Source organism: Rhea pennata, chromosome 6 (genome assembly GCF_028389875.1).
Source record: "Rhea pennata isolate bPtePen1 chromosome 6, bPtePen1.pri, whole genome shotgun sequence".
In the NCBI taxonomy this organism is placed as follows: Eukaryota; Metazoa; Chordata; class Aves; order Rheiformes; family Rheidae; genus Rhea; species Rhea pennata.
The window spans coordinates 33,874,407-33,892,215 of record NC_084668.1 but is presented as its reverse complement, the minus strand read 5'-3'; the positions used below and the strand labels follow the sequence as shown (position 1 = coordinate 33,892,215).

General features: G+C 37.4%; 2 protein-coding genes across 10 annotated transcripts in view; one reads left to right on the top strand and one right to left on the bottom strand.

Annotated features, from left to right (window-relative positions):
* Window positions 1-10,559, bottom strand: part of SGO2 (shugoshin 2) — a 24,222-nt gene extending 13,663 nt beyond the window's left edge. For 2 of the 6 annotated variants that reach the window (XR_009958858.1, XM_062579398.1), the window contains exons 1-5: window positions 10,296-10,387; window positions 7,446-8,934; window positions 3,071-3,225; window positions 1,278-1,453; window positions 767-844 (exon numbers count right to left, since the gene is read on the bottom strand). Coding sequence is in view for 5 of the 6 variants with exons in the window: in XM_062579398.1 (XP_062435382.1) it covers window positions 767-844; window positions 1,278-1,453; window positions 3,071-3,215 (399 nt within the window). In the remaining variant the exon portion in view is untranslated. The other 4 variants (XM_062579399.1, XM_062579400.1, XM_062579401.1 and 1 more) reach the window with 4 other exon arrangements.
* Window positions 10,388-17,809, top strand: KCTD18 (potassium channel tetramerization domain containing 18). Of its 4 annotated transcripts, none has more exons than XM_062579412.1 (7): window positions 10,388-10,548; window positions 11,164-11,361; window positions 12,577-12,788; window positions 13,739-13,932; window positions 14,981-15,075; window positions 15,457-15,559; window positions 16,895-17,809. In XM_062579412.1, exons 2-7 carry the CDS (start codon window positions 11,205-11,207, stop codon window positions 17,430-17,432), a joined length of 1,299 nt encoding a protein of 432 aa, XP_062435396.1. In that variant the 5' UTR covers window positions 10,388-10,548; window positions 11,164-11,204; the 3' UTR covers window positions 17,433-17,809. The 4 variants fall into 4 exon arrangements, with proteins under 4 accessions (XP_062435396.1, XP_062435398.1, XP_062435397.1 ...); XM_062579414.1 differs by lacking the exon at window positions 10,388-10,548 and adding an exon at window positions 10,618-10,745; XM_062579413.1 differs by lacking the exon at window positions 10,388-10,548 and adding an exon at window positions 10,767-10,933.

Sequence of the window (17,809 nt, the reverse complement as noted above, 5' to 3'; positions counted from 1 at the left end):
TCACTGAATAATTATAACTTTTGCAGATAAGATACATAAAAACGTGTATAGCCGAAAATATGTTCCTTCAAACACACACAATAACTTTGAAGAAAAATATCTTGTAGCAAAATTTATCAAAATCTAATTACTTGCATCCCAAAGTACTGTATAGTTTTTCCGTGTAGATATAATTAATGCAACACCAAAGTACATTATGTATATAAAAACATAAAGCAACACCAAACAGCTGTTGAGAATACAGTAAAAATTCAACAATAAACAATAAAAAATATTTTGTTAATACTACACAGGTATACAGTAAAACAGAAGATAATCACTTACCTGTAAATTTGCCATGATACAAGCACTAGCATGGGCTATACTTTCTGGCAAAGTTTCAATGTGTGAGATATCTATTCCTGTAGCATAGCTCACTCCAGCATTAAGCAAGGAGAGCATATTGAGCTCATTAGTGAAGAATGCCACCTACCGCAGTACTGTATGTTATTTCTCACAACATGACTTCATTTGGTCTAACGGATACAAAACTTCTGGATTCTTTATAGACAAGATCAAACCATAGAGTTGTTCCCCCCCCCCCCATACAACAGCAAAATTTCCATTGACTTTGTTGTACCAGGATTTCACTCCATATTTTAAACAATTGAGATAAGTGCTTTAAAATGAATAACTGATTTCAACATTCTGGTTATTCAGGCACTGTGAAAATATTACTCTAGGAAAAGAGTTAAATATTGTAATAGTTCAAAAAGCATCATCTTACCTCAGAAAGAGTGCTTATTTCTATTGCAGTTAAGAGGTTACTATTCAAAAAAGCTTCTATTTCTGTAAGAGTTTTATTCTGTATGTACAAGAAAAAAAATATTAAACAAAATCTCTTTTAAATGGCTACTGGCTTATTTTAAAAGAGACTATAAAAGAGAGTATATGTTGTAATTTTTCATACTTGGTTGAAAGATGAACCAATTTTTAATACCATTGCACTACTGATAAAGTTGAAAGTGAACTAAAATGGTCACAGATGGTCAGATGCATCATCAGTGGCAGTAAGCACAACAGTAAGCACAAAACAATCCTACGAAAGAAAAATCAAATGCAAACAATGATTTGCTATGAGACAGGTAGTTAGGTATAACTTTACCTAACATCACACATTTTCCTCTGAGACATGGATGTTTTAAATCACCATTTTAAGAAGCAATACTATGGTCCTAGAGAAAACTTAAAGGTCAGTTTAGCTGCTCTAACTTTAAATGATATTATTTACAGCATACCAAATAGTTTAGTTTTCGACGAAGCAAGATATTATGAAGCTGCAGCTCTTCTACTTCTTTCTGAAGAAAAATCTTCTCATTCTTTAGCTTCCGAGAATGTTCTTTCTCTACACTCAAAGCCAGAGCTAATGCTTTATTATTTTGTTTTAAAGATACTTTAAAAATAGATGAGTTATCTAAAAGAGACAAAATCATACTGTTTTACTTCCAACAGCTTAAATTCCAGATTCTCTGTATGAATTATCACTATATAACAGCTTTCCTATGAATATATTTTGGTGGAACAGTAGTAAGTCTAACACTTTTAATACAGAACTGTTTCTGGTTGCATATCATTCTGAAGACCACTCTGTCAGCTACAAGCTAAAGTTTGTTTCATGCATGGGTTCTGCTCTAGTTTGGATTTTTAAAATAAGGATATTTTAAGCAGAAAGTATTTAAAAAATGGATAGTTTTACAAGCATAAAAACATTTTTAGCTTTCTAAAAAACAAATATGTATTTTTACAATGAAAAAGCCCAAACAATTTGGGCAAAAATGTGAGATCCATCAAGAGAAAGAAAGAAAATTTAAATCATAAATACACCTTCCCATGTCCTGCCTACTCATGTCTTTTATAGACCCTCTTAGGATTTTTTTTTTTTTAAGTGATACTGCATATTACCAAGATAACGTTGATTTTTTTTGCCTCACATTCATGTTACACACATACATAATGTTGACTCAAGGCAGGGACAGGACAGGATAAACTAACCATACTCCGACCATACCCTTTACAGTACCAAAAGGAGGAAGGTAGTGAACCTACTCTGAATACATTTATTCTTTGTCTTACACTATTAATTCTGTGACCTATAATCTTAAGTTTGTAAAGTCTCATACTTTGGGAAACAGGCAACAATAGTTTAATCCAAACGTTCTGCTTTGAGAACATTGCAGTAATAGAAATAAATTACTAGTGTGAACAACGTGGAGATTTCTAAAGGAAGTTAGTATTCCTCACCTATACTGTTAATTATTTTTAACTGAAAATTAGTATTTTTGACATAAAAATACAGTAAGTTCAAATACACATACTAACAATTCCTACAGCATCAATTATAGAAAGAGAAGCAGAAGTCAACATGCAGTTCATCATGTTGCTTGAATTAAACAATTCTGAAGTAGTGGTGCTTCACTATGTTTATAGTTTCCCTGTATTTTTCAGAAGAGGGTCTAAGAAGTTTCATATTGTTGTTTTTTGTCAGTTAGAAACAAAATCAAAATGGCTATCATGAAAAAACCTATGTTTGAATTTAACCCAGACTTACTGGGAAAGCAAGGCACATTCTGGCAAATGAATAAATTAGCAGATAAATATTTGTCTTTTTTCTTGATTCAGAATATGGTTTAATCAATAATTCTATTTAAACCTCATTTTGAAAATAGGAATACTAGATATTATAGAAAATATATATTAAAAAGGTCTTCATTTTACTAATTTTGGTTCCACAGTTTTTAGATGTCTAAGATAAATACTACACAGATGTTAGAAATGCACCTGAGTACACTTTTTAAAGCATGGGCCATGACAAAGAGCAAGCACTGAAAATATATGAAGAATTAGATAAACAACTTAAAATCATGTGTTTTAACCTTGAGACTGTCCTAAAACTCTCAACATACTACATTAATGTTTTTGAATTAGGCAGCAGTTCAGTAAGTCATGTTAAACACCTTACTATTCCTTTTGAATTCATGTCCTCTGTAAGAAAGTAAATGGCTTTGGTTTTACCTTAGCAGGAAGGACTTACTTATTAATTTAGTTTTTATTTTAGATGCTAGAGAAGTGTTCAGTTTTGCAGCTTGTAATGTTCTATCCTTCTTCCTCATATGTCCTTTAACAGCATCCATGGTTAAAACGGTAGACACTTTAGCAGTTGTTTGTTTACGCATCATCAGAACGAGCCTGTATGTTGTCAAGAGGAATGTCCAAATAATAAAACATGTATTTGCTTTTTTTTTTTTTTTTTTTTTTTTTAAGTTGCATCTCTCTCATCAGGATTTATCATCTCTAACATGGAGAAAATGACTTCTAAGATGTCTGCTCTTAGCTAAAATGGAACCTTAGTTAAACAAATTCAAAACAGGTTAATGATTTGTTCCCTGAGATATTTAAGCTCACGTTGTCACAGAGACTGGCTAAATACACAGCTAATAAACATGAAGAGTCAAAAGTTCATAGATTTTTATCTTGCCCATTCCCTTCACCCAACTATCCAAATTTACAGCTGAGTAAAAGACAAACAAATAAATAAATAAAACCTTGTAATCAAATCACTTTTTGCTCTGCTAATACAAATTTTACAAATTAAGCTTTCAAATAAGCAGTATTAGTTTATTCCTAACTCCAGAATCCAATAACTGTTTCATTCCTCTGAAACCTTGCTTAAAATTGAAACACTAATGAATTTTTTGTTTCTTCGAGTAATCCCTTTTGGTTTCTCAATGTGAGGTCTAGTTGAAGCACTTTCAAACTTCTCTCTGCAAAATGAGCATTAAGATAAAAAAAAAAGTTGAGACACTCACATAACATCAAGATGAACTTATGAAAAAGCCCAAACCTTGTCACTTATTTTAAAATAAGTTAAAACAATGATCTTAGTCTTAAAATAACTTAAAATCTGAGCCTTACTCAGATTGATAGATTAGGTCAAAGATGCCAAAAGAGGTGGCAGGAAGATGGAAACAGGGAAAGGAAACTTGCAAATCATTCTCCAAAAGACATCCTAATGAAAGGATTTCACTATCCTCCCCGCAACTATAGGCGACTGGGGTATTAGGCACACATCAAGCCCCTCCCATCGGGGTGGATAAACAAGTTTGCATGCCAGCTGGAAGCACTGAAGGGGCAAGAATGAGGACCTGAGTGCCCCTGCAGCCGAGATCTGTCCCCAGGCAGAGGTTTCCACCTGTGGAAGAGGCACTGGTGTCCCAGCAAACCGCTTCCAGGAGGCAGGTCTCCCAGCGCCACCGGGCACCCTGAAGGGCACAGCTACCCTGAGCGAAGGGCCTCCCAGGGTACGCAGCCCACAGCCTGCCCGTGGCTGTTGCTCGCAGCGGAGCTCTCGCGCTTCGGAGGCGAAGAGGCGGCCTGCCCGCTCCCGCCTCGCCTCAGGGGCCAGCAACGGCTCCCAGCCTCCAACGGCCGGCCCGAGGCAGCCGTTGGGCCACGCCCCTCGCGCGCCTCAACCGCCGCGGGGGCGCGGCCGGGGCCTCCCCGCCGCCCGGCGGCGGGCAGCAAAGCGCGGCGCGGCCGCTCCGCGAACGGAGGGCGGCGGCGGCGCGGCACGCCGGGCGCGAGCGGCGTTACAGCCCCGAGCTCCGACTCCGAGCTTTTAACCGGCACCACACGAACAGAACCAGCTGTCGCCCCAGCCATGCTCTCCGTATAGCCGCCTTGGGCTAGATAATACTTACCCGGTTCAGAAATTTGTTGTTATCACACAATGAGACAATGTTTAAACTGAACAGAAAACAGTCTTGGTTTGAAAGTTAAGCAGAAGACTTCCTGGACAGTGATCCTCAGCCTGCAAGTCGACCGTTACGGCACCCCCACGTGTCTTTCACATACTCACACGTGTATACATTCTTCTACGTAATATATAAAGAATTACTTTATATCCAGAATTAAATCACTGGATGATACCTGAATAAAACTATGTATGAAAACATGTACGAAAAGTTGAAAAAAAACACCAAACAGTAGTGATTTGTACTAGGTACTTCAAATGTAAAATACATAGCCAGGCCTTAACAGTTTAATGCAAACCTGTCCTGTATCTAAGCTGGATTTACACTGCAACCAACATCCATTGCTGTATCTGGTTTTGACATTCTGTTAAGAGAACAGGAAAGGCACTATAGCAGTTTTGTCAAGGACATGCAAATATTTAATAAGAAACAGTGTCCAAACCATGAAAGCAACAAAAATTAACAGTATTTTACATTATCCTCCCTTGTACTTTCCTCCTTTTTAAAGGAAGAGAGGATTTAGGCAACAAGTGATTTTATAGTTAACTAAGGAGTAAAATTCCGTTGATTGCCTCAGAAATATATACGTATGTACATATATTTTTTTCTATATTTAATGAGTTGCAGACAGATTTGTTTCACAACTTCAGTTATTTAAAGAAGTTCTTGGAATAAGAAGCTTCACTCATATTCCTATAAAAGTAGCCTATACCTATATTGTACTTTGAAGACTAATTTGAGCAAGAGTTCTGGAAATCAGTGCATTTTCTGAGAACATGGGGACTTCTGCTACTTGTAATCTGTAATTTTTTCTTAGCACACGATTTTATTTTGAAAAAGTATGTACAGAACTGAACCTACATTTTCTGTGCGTATATCCCATATTGTGATTTTGTGGCAACTGTAAGAAAAAGGCCATTTTGAACTGACAACTCTGCAAAGTTACTGTAGAAAGACATTCTGGATTATTTTCCCACAGTGCTTTCAATGAAGATTATTAAGGCTAAGTTTGAAGCTATTTGAAGAGATACCACATATAAGAAATTGCTTTAACTACGGAGAAGTAATCTGAGCAAAATCTATGATTTACAACCTTGCTGAGATACATCTTTGCAATAAACGCTTGAGATGAATCAAAACCAAACTGGGCTGATGATATCAAGAACCTCTTCTGCTTTGAGGTAGCCTTCCGTTAGAAGCTTCCCTACTTCGTAAGACTTTTTAAACACCAACCAACAAACAGACTAAAGTTAACAAATAAGTGTTAATCCTAAATAATTAACATTAATCTTGGTACACTGTGGAGAGTTGGGAGCTGCAGAGATGCCATCTTGCTGTCAGACATTTTGAGAAAGAATTTAAAAATGGCAGGGTGACTCTATGCCTTTATGTTCTTATGCCCCTGCGTGGGAGCTATGAAGATGTTTGCTTCCAATGAGCATTGCTGGCCAAAATAATCTTATTTTACATGATTTGAGCACATGTATATGTATTTCCCAGGGGTGATGGCTAAAAGAGTTATGCTCTCTTACTAATGCATTTATATATATATATATATATATATATTATTTAATTCCTCCAAATGACCAAATCATCTCTGGATGTCAGATATGCTGACATAGCATATAATAAATGCTATTATTTGGTAAATTCTTTGCATTTGATTTGATGGCATACAACATAATTTTAATATCAATAAATGAAAAGTTGAAAAGCACATCCAATTAAAATAAACAGGTAAAATTCCAACTTATCACAGCATTTTCTTTTTGACCAAAATGTTAGTCTAGATCATGAAATCCAAGATTTTGCATACCGATACTAGTGTTTCCTGCAACAGGAGGGATTTGGGGTTATTTGGCTTTCTATTTAAGGAGTTTCTTTAAATTAAAAAGAGAAACCCTGTTCAATCCCTTCACAGTGGAAACCTAAAGTTCTTTTGACCGATCTTTAGCTATTAGCAATAGAGGAAATGATAAACAATTAATACGCTTTGAGGGAAAAGTATAGAGTCATCATAACATTTACCAAATCAAACACAAAAACACAACCCCCCCCCCCCAAAAAAAAAGTGTTAATGTTTATTTTTGAAAATTCACACGGATGTGGAAGATTGAAATTAACAAAACAGCACAGATTTTCTTGCAATGGTGGTCTAAAAGCTGCTGTTTATTCATAACAACTTTTATTTAGGTTCTAAGTCATCATGTCAGTAGTCATCATGAAAAATCTTACCTTTTGATGTGCTAACATGATGATGATCTATAAAGCAAATAAGGGAATCTCACAATAAATACCAGTTGCATTAATTATTTGAAAATGTATCTATATGAATTTCCTATTTTGTATTACCTGCTGCAAATAGCATCTGAAGACTCTTTCTTTCCTGCTTTTTCTTATTTCTACATGATATATAATACTTTCTCAGCATGGCCCTGAAGTTGCAAAACACTATGCCTCTATGCAAGCCCTTTAAAAATCAAGATTTAATCTAGCACACCTTTCCCATTACATTTTCCCCTCACAAGGCAACTTTGGAAGCAACTGTAGCCACTGTAAGACAACACCTATTTCACATTTTGCAAATAAAAGAGCAATTAACCTCATGTAAAGGTAAAAAATAACAACAAAGACAATCAAATAAATGTAACTTACCTCCTTAATCTTTCCAGAAGGCAGTATGTTTTCCTCTAGGATCCAACCAATAGCTTTAATTTCCTCCAGTTTTAAAGTGGTCCAGCTCCTGAAGCAGCAATCACTAATTTGCTTCCATTTAAATTTATGTCACTACTGCTGACAATAAACTTAAAATAAAACAAAGGATCATGTTTCCACAGAGGGTCATACTTTCCTTTAAACTCTGATGAGGAAGTTCTCCACTGTATTTTACACGTAAAAATCTACACTTAATTGCCAGCTGCTAAAAGTGAGGTAGAGGCCAAAAGCACTGCCAAATTTCACAGCCTATATATCTGAAGTATATATTTACAGCACAAGCCTGGTTTTTGGCGATTTGGGATTTTACAATTGGCCTTTAAATTGTGCAGACAAAAGCTGCAGGATGTCCCACAGCTTATTAGACATCAGAAAAGAGAGGGAGTGAAGGAAAGAAGACACAGGCCTGTTTTAAGAGCCCTAGCCATGTGGCAAGAATCAGATTGAATTTGAGTCGTATTAGCTACCAGCAACTCCACCTCAGAGAAAAATTCAAGCTGCAGAATTAATTGCCTGGTGTGTGAGCTATGATTAAAGTATGAGCCATGATTAAAGCGCTTCTGGCAGGTAGATTACATAGAACAGTTTGTCCCCCTGCAGACGCTCTTATGTCTAGCAAGAACTGAGTTCATACTACAGCTTTTCCTGAAATTATGGTATTAATAAGATATTTTCTTCTAAACATTCCCTTTCTTGCACAAGGTTAAAGAAAACTTATTTCTTAATACCTCTTCTCCTCTGTCAAATTTGACTGAAATTGGTTAACTGAAACACAAATATGTATAGGATGAGCGTACAAGTCTTCTTTAGGAAACCAGTTCCCCCCACCTCAAAAAACAACAACAAACCACTTGTATTTCTTTCCCAAGAACATGCAGCTCAAAAGACATAAAAGGCAGTTTAATAGCACAGGTTAGTTATGCTACCCACCTCTATAGGAAGTACATGCTGTGCTAAGCTTAAACAGTAAAAATACTTCAAATGGTTTAATCTGAAGTCCAAAATTACAAACCATGCATTTGTATTCCTCCGGGTGTTCTAATGTAGAAATACAATGAAGAAACTTTGTTCAGACTTTCTGAGAAAGCAACAAGCCAACTTCAAGGAAAAAGCAAGAATGGAAAACTGCAAATTAATAAAAGTGAATGTTTTAAAGAATGAGAAAGACTGGAAGTTGCAACTTAAAGTATATTGCAATATTTGACAACAATGGCCACATTCAAATTGCAATTGCTACATATGAACTACTTCCAGTGCTAAACTTTAGCAAAGAATAAAGAACAACATGCAGTTTATCTGTAGTAAAGTCCCAGTTAAAACAGACACAATCATTCCACAAAAATAATCCATTAAACTTGCTTCCACTTCTTTTACATTTCTGTATGGTATTCAGCAGCATGTAACTTGCAGCTTCTTTAGTGCCCAGTACCTAAAGAGATATTCATTAAATGACAGATTAAATTGCTGAAATACGTAACAAAACATCCCCAACACAGTATAGGCCCCAAAATTGTGTATTTTCAATATCTACGCAATATAGAATGAGCATAAAAATATCTTACAAAACATGGCAGAAAAAATAACCATGATACAAAATGAAAATCAATAGGAATTGTAGATGTATAATTGAATCCATTTGTTAGGTAAATATGGCTAAGCTGTTTACAATACAGGCACACCTGTTGTTATACGTATTGTACAATTAAATAACCGTATTTTTACTGAACTTTAAAGTGTATTGTTAACACTTGGAGTTTGGTTACCTTTTATTGTATTTTCTAGGTATCTAGTCAACTTCACAGAAACCCAGAGCTTGAGCCTGTTAACCTTTACATACAAGTACTATAGTTATGTGGCATTTATATCTATAGGTATATGGTCTTTCTATATAGGATGGGAGAAAATAAATTCTTCTTTAAAACAGCTTAGAATCCTGTATTATTTGCTTACACAGTTAGGTGGGAACTTAAGTAGATACAATGTTATAAGAAAGCACAGTGTTTCGCTTTGGGAGCAGGAGTTGGTAAATGTTTTCTTAGAAAGTAAGGTTGTATCTTAAAACCATTTTCCCTACTTACAGGTATTTTTAATGAGTCTGAGACAAAAGAGTAACAAGAACCTTGCTCTATTTTTCCCCACTTTTGTGTTGTTTATGAATGCATTGTGATAAACAAGCATCTATATTACAGACATAAGCAATTTATTAAAACACTGTTTCTGTATATCTATCTGTGTGAAATGTGCTTGTATGACAGTGAAGCGCCCTGCCTACACTTACCTGTGCTTTCTTGAAGCAAACAATTAATATCTTAAAAAGGCATACAAGTCTGAAGCAGCAAAGTACGAGTTGTATTTCACAACAGGCCAGCAAATTAAAAGCTGTAATAGCCACATTCACGTATGTTAACTAAAACTAAACTGTGAATACTTCCATAGTAGGAGGCAAAGCAGGGGGGAGAAGAAAGGATTTAAAAATGGTACTATGCATTTTAAACGGCCTCAGCTATTTATAACATACATATATGTGTGTGTATGTATATATATATATACATATATATATATAAAAATACTTCCAGGGCCTAACCAGACAGACCATCTCCTCTTAGGAGCACCCCAAGCTCAAACGCAGAATTAATCTACTTTCAGAAAACAAGCTACACTCTGCTAGGAAAACTATTTCCTCTTTAAAGGAAGAAAGGGCTAAGCGCTCCTTTTCAATATTATCCTGAAAAGTAACATACTGCCCCCCTCGCCCCCCCCCCCCGCGCTTCTTAAAGAATAGCGGCTCACTCGATCCTTTGGCTTCGAGGCCGGACGTTGCAGCGCTATGAAAACAGCGCGGGCGCTCCGCGACGCGCCGGCCCGCCCCAAGCCACCTTCTTCACCCACCCGCCCCGTTTCCGCGAGCCCTCGCTACTGAGGCTGCGAAAGCAGCAGCTGGATCGGTCGCGCTTCCAGTAAACACGCCGGCAACCACAGAAAAGTCATCAGCAACGACGCGCCGCCGCCATCGCCGCCCGGCCGCCATTTTGTGGCGGCGCAGGTAACGCGGGAGCCCGCCGGGCCGGGCCCGCCCCCTCCGCGGGGGGCTGCGCGTCGCGGCCGGGCCGGGCCGAGCCGGGCCGAGCCGAGCCGGACTGGGCCCCCACGCAGCCCGGCCCGAGGCGGGGGCGGCCTCCCAGGGCCCGGCGCTCCGTGCCCCCGCGGGCGTTGCTGGCCGAGGCCTGCGAGCGGCGCTCGGTGAGCCTGGGCGGCGCGGCCGCCTGCCGCTCCGCCGAGCGCCCGCTCTGAGGCCGCGGTTTGGAGAGCTGCTTCCCGCCGCCGCGCGCAGCCGCCCGGCCCAGACACGCGGGTGCTCGTCGGGAATGCCCCGCTAGGGAGGCGGCCGCGGCCGGCGCTCGCCGCAGCAGCCCTGCCGCGGGGATCAGGTTTGAGGAAGCACTGTCGTTAGCACAAAGCTGCTGCACTATTAGTGCGCGGAACTGGGCAGCAACGCCTCCCAGAACACGCTGATTTTCTTTTTCATTGTCCTTCCAACACTATCTGCACGTAATATATCCTCACCACCTAAAATTCTGCTTGTCCAGGCTGACGTTCAGGTCTTGTGCGTAACGTGCTCAGACTTGCTCGGCATTAAATGTATTTCTCTGTGTTTCAGGCTTGAATAGCTCGTAGCTAACATCGTCGTTTGCAAATGCGATGGAAGAAAGCAACGCTGAAGAGGTGCAGGGTATTCTTCGACTTAATGTGCAAGGATGCGTATACACAGCCAGGCGCGAGTCTTTATGCCGCTTTAAGGATTCGATGCTAGCTTCAATGTTTAGTGGACGCTTTCCTCTAACAGTGGATGAAACCGGTAAATATGTTTAAGCTATAAATGCTACACTCTGATCAGGGAGCTCTGTGGCAAACACGTGCTTTCACATAACGTTTTACATGTGTTTTGCATCTTCTGTCTTCCTGCGTCGCAAGGCAGCAATGTGGCGTGAATTCCACAGGGCTGTGGAATCGTGTTCGTGTGCAAGCACATTTGTATATTGCTTAGTGCTGTCTCGTCCCAAGTCCAGGTTGTTGCTTTGGAATATGCTACTGCACTATGAATGTTAAAATAGACAGATACAGATGAAGCTGGCAGAATACTTGCAATTTAATTTGAGTCCTCTTTCTGACTTCCTATTCAGGAGCATCCTGCTCTTTCTGTTCCTCATTACCTAAGGAGATCAGATTATTACCTTTGTTTCAGAATGCTTCAGTACCAGTGAAGATTGAGTTTTTGATAGCTGTGGCTTGTTATGAAAGCTTGAACTAAACTATTCATGGGTCAAATTTGGCATTTGTTTGTGATTCAGAAGCCCTACTGGTATGTCCAGTTTTAAAACTATGGTCAATGGAGAATAGTGATCCCTTGTTGGTCATTTGTGATAATTTAAAATATCTGAAGTGTTTGACATTTTTATAGGCAGAGCTTTGCTACTATCTTTCAGCTGCAGTGAAGAGCTGTGTGTAGTTCCAGTGGCTATTTTATGTGGTTGTTTTTCTTAGTGGTTTTTAAGCCCAGCAGCAAAGGAGGGAAAACTAAATAAAAAATATCATAAATCTGGAGCAATTTCCTGGGAAATTTAGGCTAGATGCATACTAAAGATGATCCTACTTCTAACTTTTAAAAAAGAGTGACACCTAAACCTGAAAATGTTCCTGCAAGAGTGAAAAAAGTTGTATCTAAAGCTTAGAATGAAAATGCATCTAGAATTAGGTTGTAGCCTTTTAAAAGGAGCACAGTACAGGTGAGGTTTTACCTGGCCACAGTCCTATTGCAGATCAGTAGTTTCACTGAAATTCCAAACATGGCAAGAGATGTTCATTGTGCTAGAATTTTCTTCAAATTTACCAAGTATTCCAGGGCAACAGTGCAGTAGTTTTAAGAGAATAGAGAAAGTATATTTATTCCTCCTAGGTAAAATAAGTCAAGAAGTTTTATAAAAAGGCTTTACCTGATGATTTGGCAAAATGTGACAAGTCTGTCTTCACTTGTTGCAAGCAATATTTTAAATTGTTTTATTTATATTTTCAGGGGCTTGTCTAATTGATCGAGATGGAAGCCTATTTAAGTATCTTCTAGATTATCTTCATGGAGAAGTTCGGATTCCCGAAGATGAACAAATTCGAATTGCATTGCAGGAGGAAGCAGATTATTTTGGCATCCCTTATCCATACAGTCTGTCTGATCATTTGGCCAATGAATTGGAGACATATTCTTTAAGGTCAAACATAGAACTTAAAAAGGTCTTGATATTTCTTAATTTTTTTAAAGATGTACTCCACAATCCACACCATTCATTAACATTGGATACTAAAACTACAGTATATGCAAGTTAGCACTCTCTTAATTGCCATTTTAAATCACTAGTCAACTCAGAGTTTTAGGATTAGAAATCTTGGAGTTGTACAGTCACAGCAGTCAAGGACATCAGGTCTTTTAATTTTTCTAGTCCCTCTCTTGTCAGGTGTTTGGAACTTCATTTTCAACACTTGCAAAAGTAACAATTTAAACTTGACTGTCAGTTTTACATGGAAATCTTCTGCAAAAAGTCGCATAGTAGGAACGACACTGTATAGTTTCTTATTTGTGCTCCAAATTTTACTTGAAGTCAGATCTGATCCCTTCATAAGACATCTTTTAGTCAGTTTTGTAAACTCATTCTAAAATTTGAAAAATAAACCATACTTTGCCATTTCTTTTAGAATAAGAAAGGATAGAGAAAGTGGATTTATTATGTAAAAGCTTAAGGATGTCTATTCTAGAGCACTATTACTTAAACACTAATTAAACTATTTGGAAAGTGACTCATTAACTGAGGCATGGCTGTATTAATCTTGACCTCATCAGTGTTCTTTAAGTAACTTATTGTTTCATATATTTCAGGTTCTCATTTATTCATCTCCCTTTGAAAGGCATACAACATCCATAGATTTTTAAGTTTCTCCTCATATAAATGAATTCCTATGTCCTTAAGTATTTTTGTTGCTGTTCTCTGGATTCCTTCTAGATTTTCAATGTTTTCCCTTGAAATCATAAAAGAAATACGGTGTATAATATTCTGGATAAGCTATGTCTTTGATTTATTTAAAAGAATGCACCAATACAGTTAAGAAAACTTAAATATGAAAGTTACTCAACTACAAATAATTTATCCTTATTGATATATAGTATTTTGTGTTTTATTTTTTGCCAGGCTCTGTTAGATTTCTGTGATTCTTATGATTTAGTCTGCACCAAGCCTACAGTTTGGGTCCTACACTATCTCAATACTTCTGGAGCAAGCTGTGAAAGTAAAATTATTGGTGTGTATGCAACAAGAGCTGATGGGATTGATGGAATTAATAAAGAGCTAGGAAGGAAAATTAATAGTAAAAACATTTACAAAAGGTAAGCTGACTTTCAGACACTTGCACAATGAACACATAGGTATAATGTCTAAGTATTAATAATTGCTAATGTTAATAATATGTATTAATACACAAGTATTATACTTAGCATAATGTAACATTAATGTACTATACTCAGTAATTGGATTCTTTTCTACCTGGAAAACACCTGGCTAATACAATATTCAAATTTGACAGAGATAAGGTAGAAACTAAGCACTGAGTACAAAAATTAGAGTCAAAAAATGTGGCTGGCATGCAGTTGCTGTAAGCTCTCATATTTTAACTGCTATTTTTAAAACCTTTCAATGTTTTGGAATTACGTTTTAATTTAGGATGATACTTACATTAAATACAGGAGAGGAATCCCCATCCAGAAAAAGTTCAAAAAATATTTACAAAGTTGGTAGTAATTAATAGGATTGTATTTTGCAGTCTTCTAAGATAGCTGAAAGAAATATGTGACACAGAAAAGAAGTGAAGATGAAGGGAAATGTTTGTAATTCTTTAAAGGAAATACACTTCTCTACCATAGCATTAATGCATTTTTAGGACAGTAGTGGGCTTATGCTTGTGAGTATCTGGAAGTAATTTGTCTTTTTCTTGGTCCTACAGTAAGTCTCAGAAGTGTATTTGCCTGTGTACCTTTTTGAAACATGAGTAAGACAGAAGCGTGAATGTTTCAGCAGTTTGAGCAGGTTGCGATTGCCCTCCTACTGTGCTTTCTGTTTGAATATATGATTGAGATTTAGGAGAACAGACTTTACACCATTAATTCTGGAATTATTGTTTCATGAACGCCCATTTTTTTTCACAAATGCACATTTTTAGCAATAGGTGTTTTACAGGCACGCAGATCAGAGGAGGGTGGCTATATAGAAATGAAAGTTAGTTTTAGGTAAGGTTTTCATATCTACTTTACAAAACATTTACTAATAAGTCCTTAGAGTTACAGTTTGGTAAAAAGAATGATACATTTCTTCAGTGTTGTTTTTAAGGACTTATTTAGATTTGCTGTATATCTTTTACCTGTAAAACAATGTTTCTAGAGAAGCTGGAAATAACATCCAATACATCTGGAGCTATTACTCAGTCACTGAATTGAAAAAGATGATGGATGCTTTTGATGCCTGGGAAGGGAGAGGTAGAGTATTAATTTTTTCTTTTGTTTTAGTAGTAGTACTTTTTACAGAAAAATAAGAAAAATTATTTGCCAGTTGACCATAATGAAATCTGCGTATGTTTTTCTCATTCAACAAGTGACACGACGTAAAATATCCCGTAGTAGTGGTTATTTGAAAGCGATGTTTCAGTAAGGTGACGTGAGTTGACGTGAGTAAGTGTAGTGAGAGCCATCATATTCAAGGGTGACAGCCTGCTAGCGTCAGGCACTATGGTGGAAGTCCTAAGGACCATGTTGCTTGTAAGCATAGAGCTGAAATTTTACGTAATGCAATTATTTAGTCATGGAATATGTTGGCTATGTTCTCTTGGCTCATCCCTACAATGTCCCTTTGAAATGCAGGTGTCAGCTACTGGAGAGTGCCCCAGGAGCTGATAGAATGTTGGACTCTTGAAGAACGCCCTTTGAAAAGTAGCTTGCATCATATGCCTCCAGTTCATAAAAGGTATGCTGATTTGCACAGATGGCTTAAAATCAAACAGAATACAGCACAATCTTTTTTTGGGGAAGGGGGGGTAATATTAAGATTTCTGGATAACTATGAATGTGGAGTTTTCTAAGTTGTTTCTATTTACATTTTTATAAATGTTTGGTAATCTCTGAGAGCATAATTGCAGATTTGACCTTGGTAGAAACTGATTATTTTTGTTTAGACTGCTGAAAGATCTTCTTTATTCTATTCTACTTCTATATGCTTGAAAACATAACCTGGAGTGGGAAAAAGTCATTTCAAAATATAGAGAACAGTATTACATAGTTAAATGGACTGATTTTTTAAAAAAGAAATCTAACTGAAAACTACTTAAAATCTTAACTAGTCTTGTGTTTATTTCTTTTCTGCTAGAATTTTTCCTTTCAGTTTTATACTGATACTTCTGACTCTACTCCATTTTCAATAATTACATAAAAGTAGCCATTGCAAGTGCTGCTACCCATTTGATATGAGCTACCTCTATTTCCCTGCCCCACCTCTCCAAAAATAATTTTCATATATATTTAGTGATCATCTCTCTGACCTGCATCCAGTGTAGATCTTGTTTGGTCAGGTCTTGGATTTTCTGATGTTCTGATCGGCTATTTTAATGTGACCTGGATTTCTATCGCATCATTTATTGTTTCCTTGAGGAATTAACATCTTCCTGGCATCTGTCCATTTTCCTTTGCCAAGACTGAGAAATAGCATTTGCCAGCATTAAAAATGCTGGTTTCCAGGGCCAATTAGAGTTGCCAGCTTTGAGACCCTGTAGGATTTCTTGTACAGTATATATTTTTTTCAGCTGGTTTCTTGACATTTATCCTTAAACATTTATTTTTGAAATAAGCAGAGGAGGGAGAAAGGGGGTATCTTTCTTCTTTTTTGAAATTTCACAGTGCAGAACTAAGTCTTCTGTTCCTTCGTGCTCAGGTCTTGTAAAATGCATCAGATTAGTATTTAGTGTATTTCATAGCTGATGGAATCTGTAGCTTTTTATTTTAGTATTTTCTGTCTTACAATTCATCCAGCTTTCTCATTCATTTCAATTAGCAGTCTGTGCACATTATCTCCTACCATTTTTTTAAGATGTAATGTTACTTGTGTAAGTAAAAGACAATGCTGGTGCTATTGATATAGAGTCAAACCTGATTGTAGTTATGAACAATGGAGAACTATGAATGGTATTGGAACAGAAAAAAAAATGATCAGATTTGTGGATGACTGTTGGAGATGGCCTATTTTGCAATTATGTTATAAAAATAATAATTATAATACCCAGTTTGTTTAAAGTACTTTGTTCTACAGACGAGTAATCGACTTTACTGAAGAAGAGGAAGATTGTTTACCCTGTAAAGCTGGTCCCAAGCCAATTAGATTCTCAGGTCCCTCAACAAGTACCCATATCAAAGTCAAGAATTCAGCTTCATTAAAGGTAGCTGCTTGCAACACTTCAGGTTCTGTGGTAACTCTGAAGCGACCCAATAGTGAAAGTTTGGCGCTGCTCAAAGTAGCTTGTAAAACTGTATCCACAACGGGCACACCAGTGCCCGTGAATTCCCAGGCATCGGGGGGAAGGCAGAGGGCTGACAGCGGGAGGTTGTGCGAGATGACTTGCAAGATCTCGGCGTCTAGGAAGCCTACGAGCAACCGTGTAGTAAAGCTGAAGCGAACCCCGCTTTCTCTTGCAACACCGCCTCAGTCATCTTCTCCAATATCCAATATAACAAGTGAACAGGGCAGCGCTGCTTCTGAAATTCCTGCAACTTCTGTGGTACTAAACAGGAAAGAATCAGCTGTATCAGCAGCTACTGTTAAGCTTAAGAATGATGCAGTGGATGGATAATCTTTAGCTCAGACTGAAAGACTGGATAGCTCGGCATCATCTGGTCAAAGAGACGATGATCTCATGTTATCATTTCTTTAAAGATTTGGTAGCCAGTTATGATGAAAAAAATGAGAAGTGTAGGGAGAAATGGTTTTAAGTGAACAATGGGTTGTTTTCTGCTTTGTTTCTAAATATATTTTAGGAGTTGGGAGAGGATGAAGAAACATGGATTTAAAAAGCCATCAAAACTCAGCGCTGGGCAGTTTAATATGGTGGTATTTCATATTTCTGTCAGGCTGTACTGGTACAACTAACCTTTCTGGAGGGAGTATGCACATGGCATAGAAGACCTGTTTATCAACTTTAAGTACAGTTGACCTTTTTTTTTTTTTTTT

Excerpts from the sequence above, each read along its gene's own strand:
- KCTD18 (XM_062579412.1), top strand. The coding sequence starts at position 11,205 with ATGGAAGAAAGCAACGCTGAAGAGGTGCAGGGTATTCTTCGACTTAAT. Across the intron at positions 11,362-12,576 it reads TCTAACAGTGGATGAAACCG|GGGCTTGTCTAATTGATCGA; the intron begins GTAAATATGTTT and ends TTATATTTTCAG. Across the intron at positions 12,789-13,738 it reads CAAACATAGAACTTAAAAAG|GCTCTGTTAGATTTCTGTGA; the intron begins GTCTTGATATTT and ends ATTTTTTGCCAG.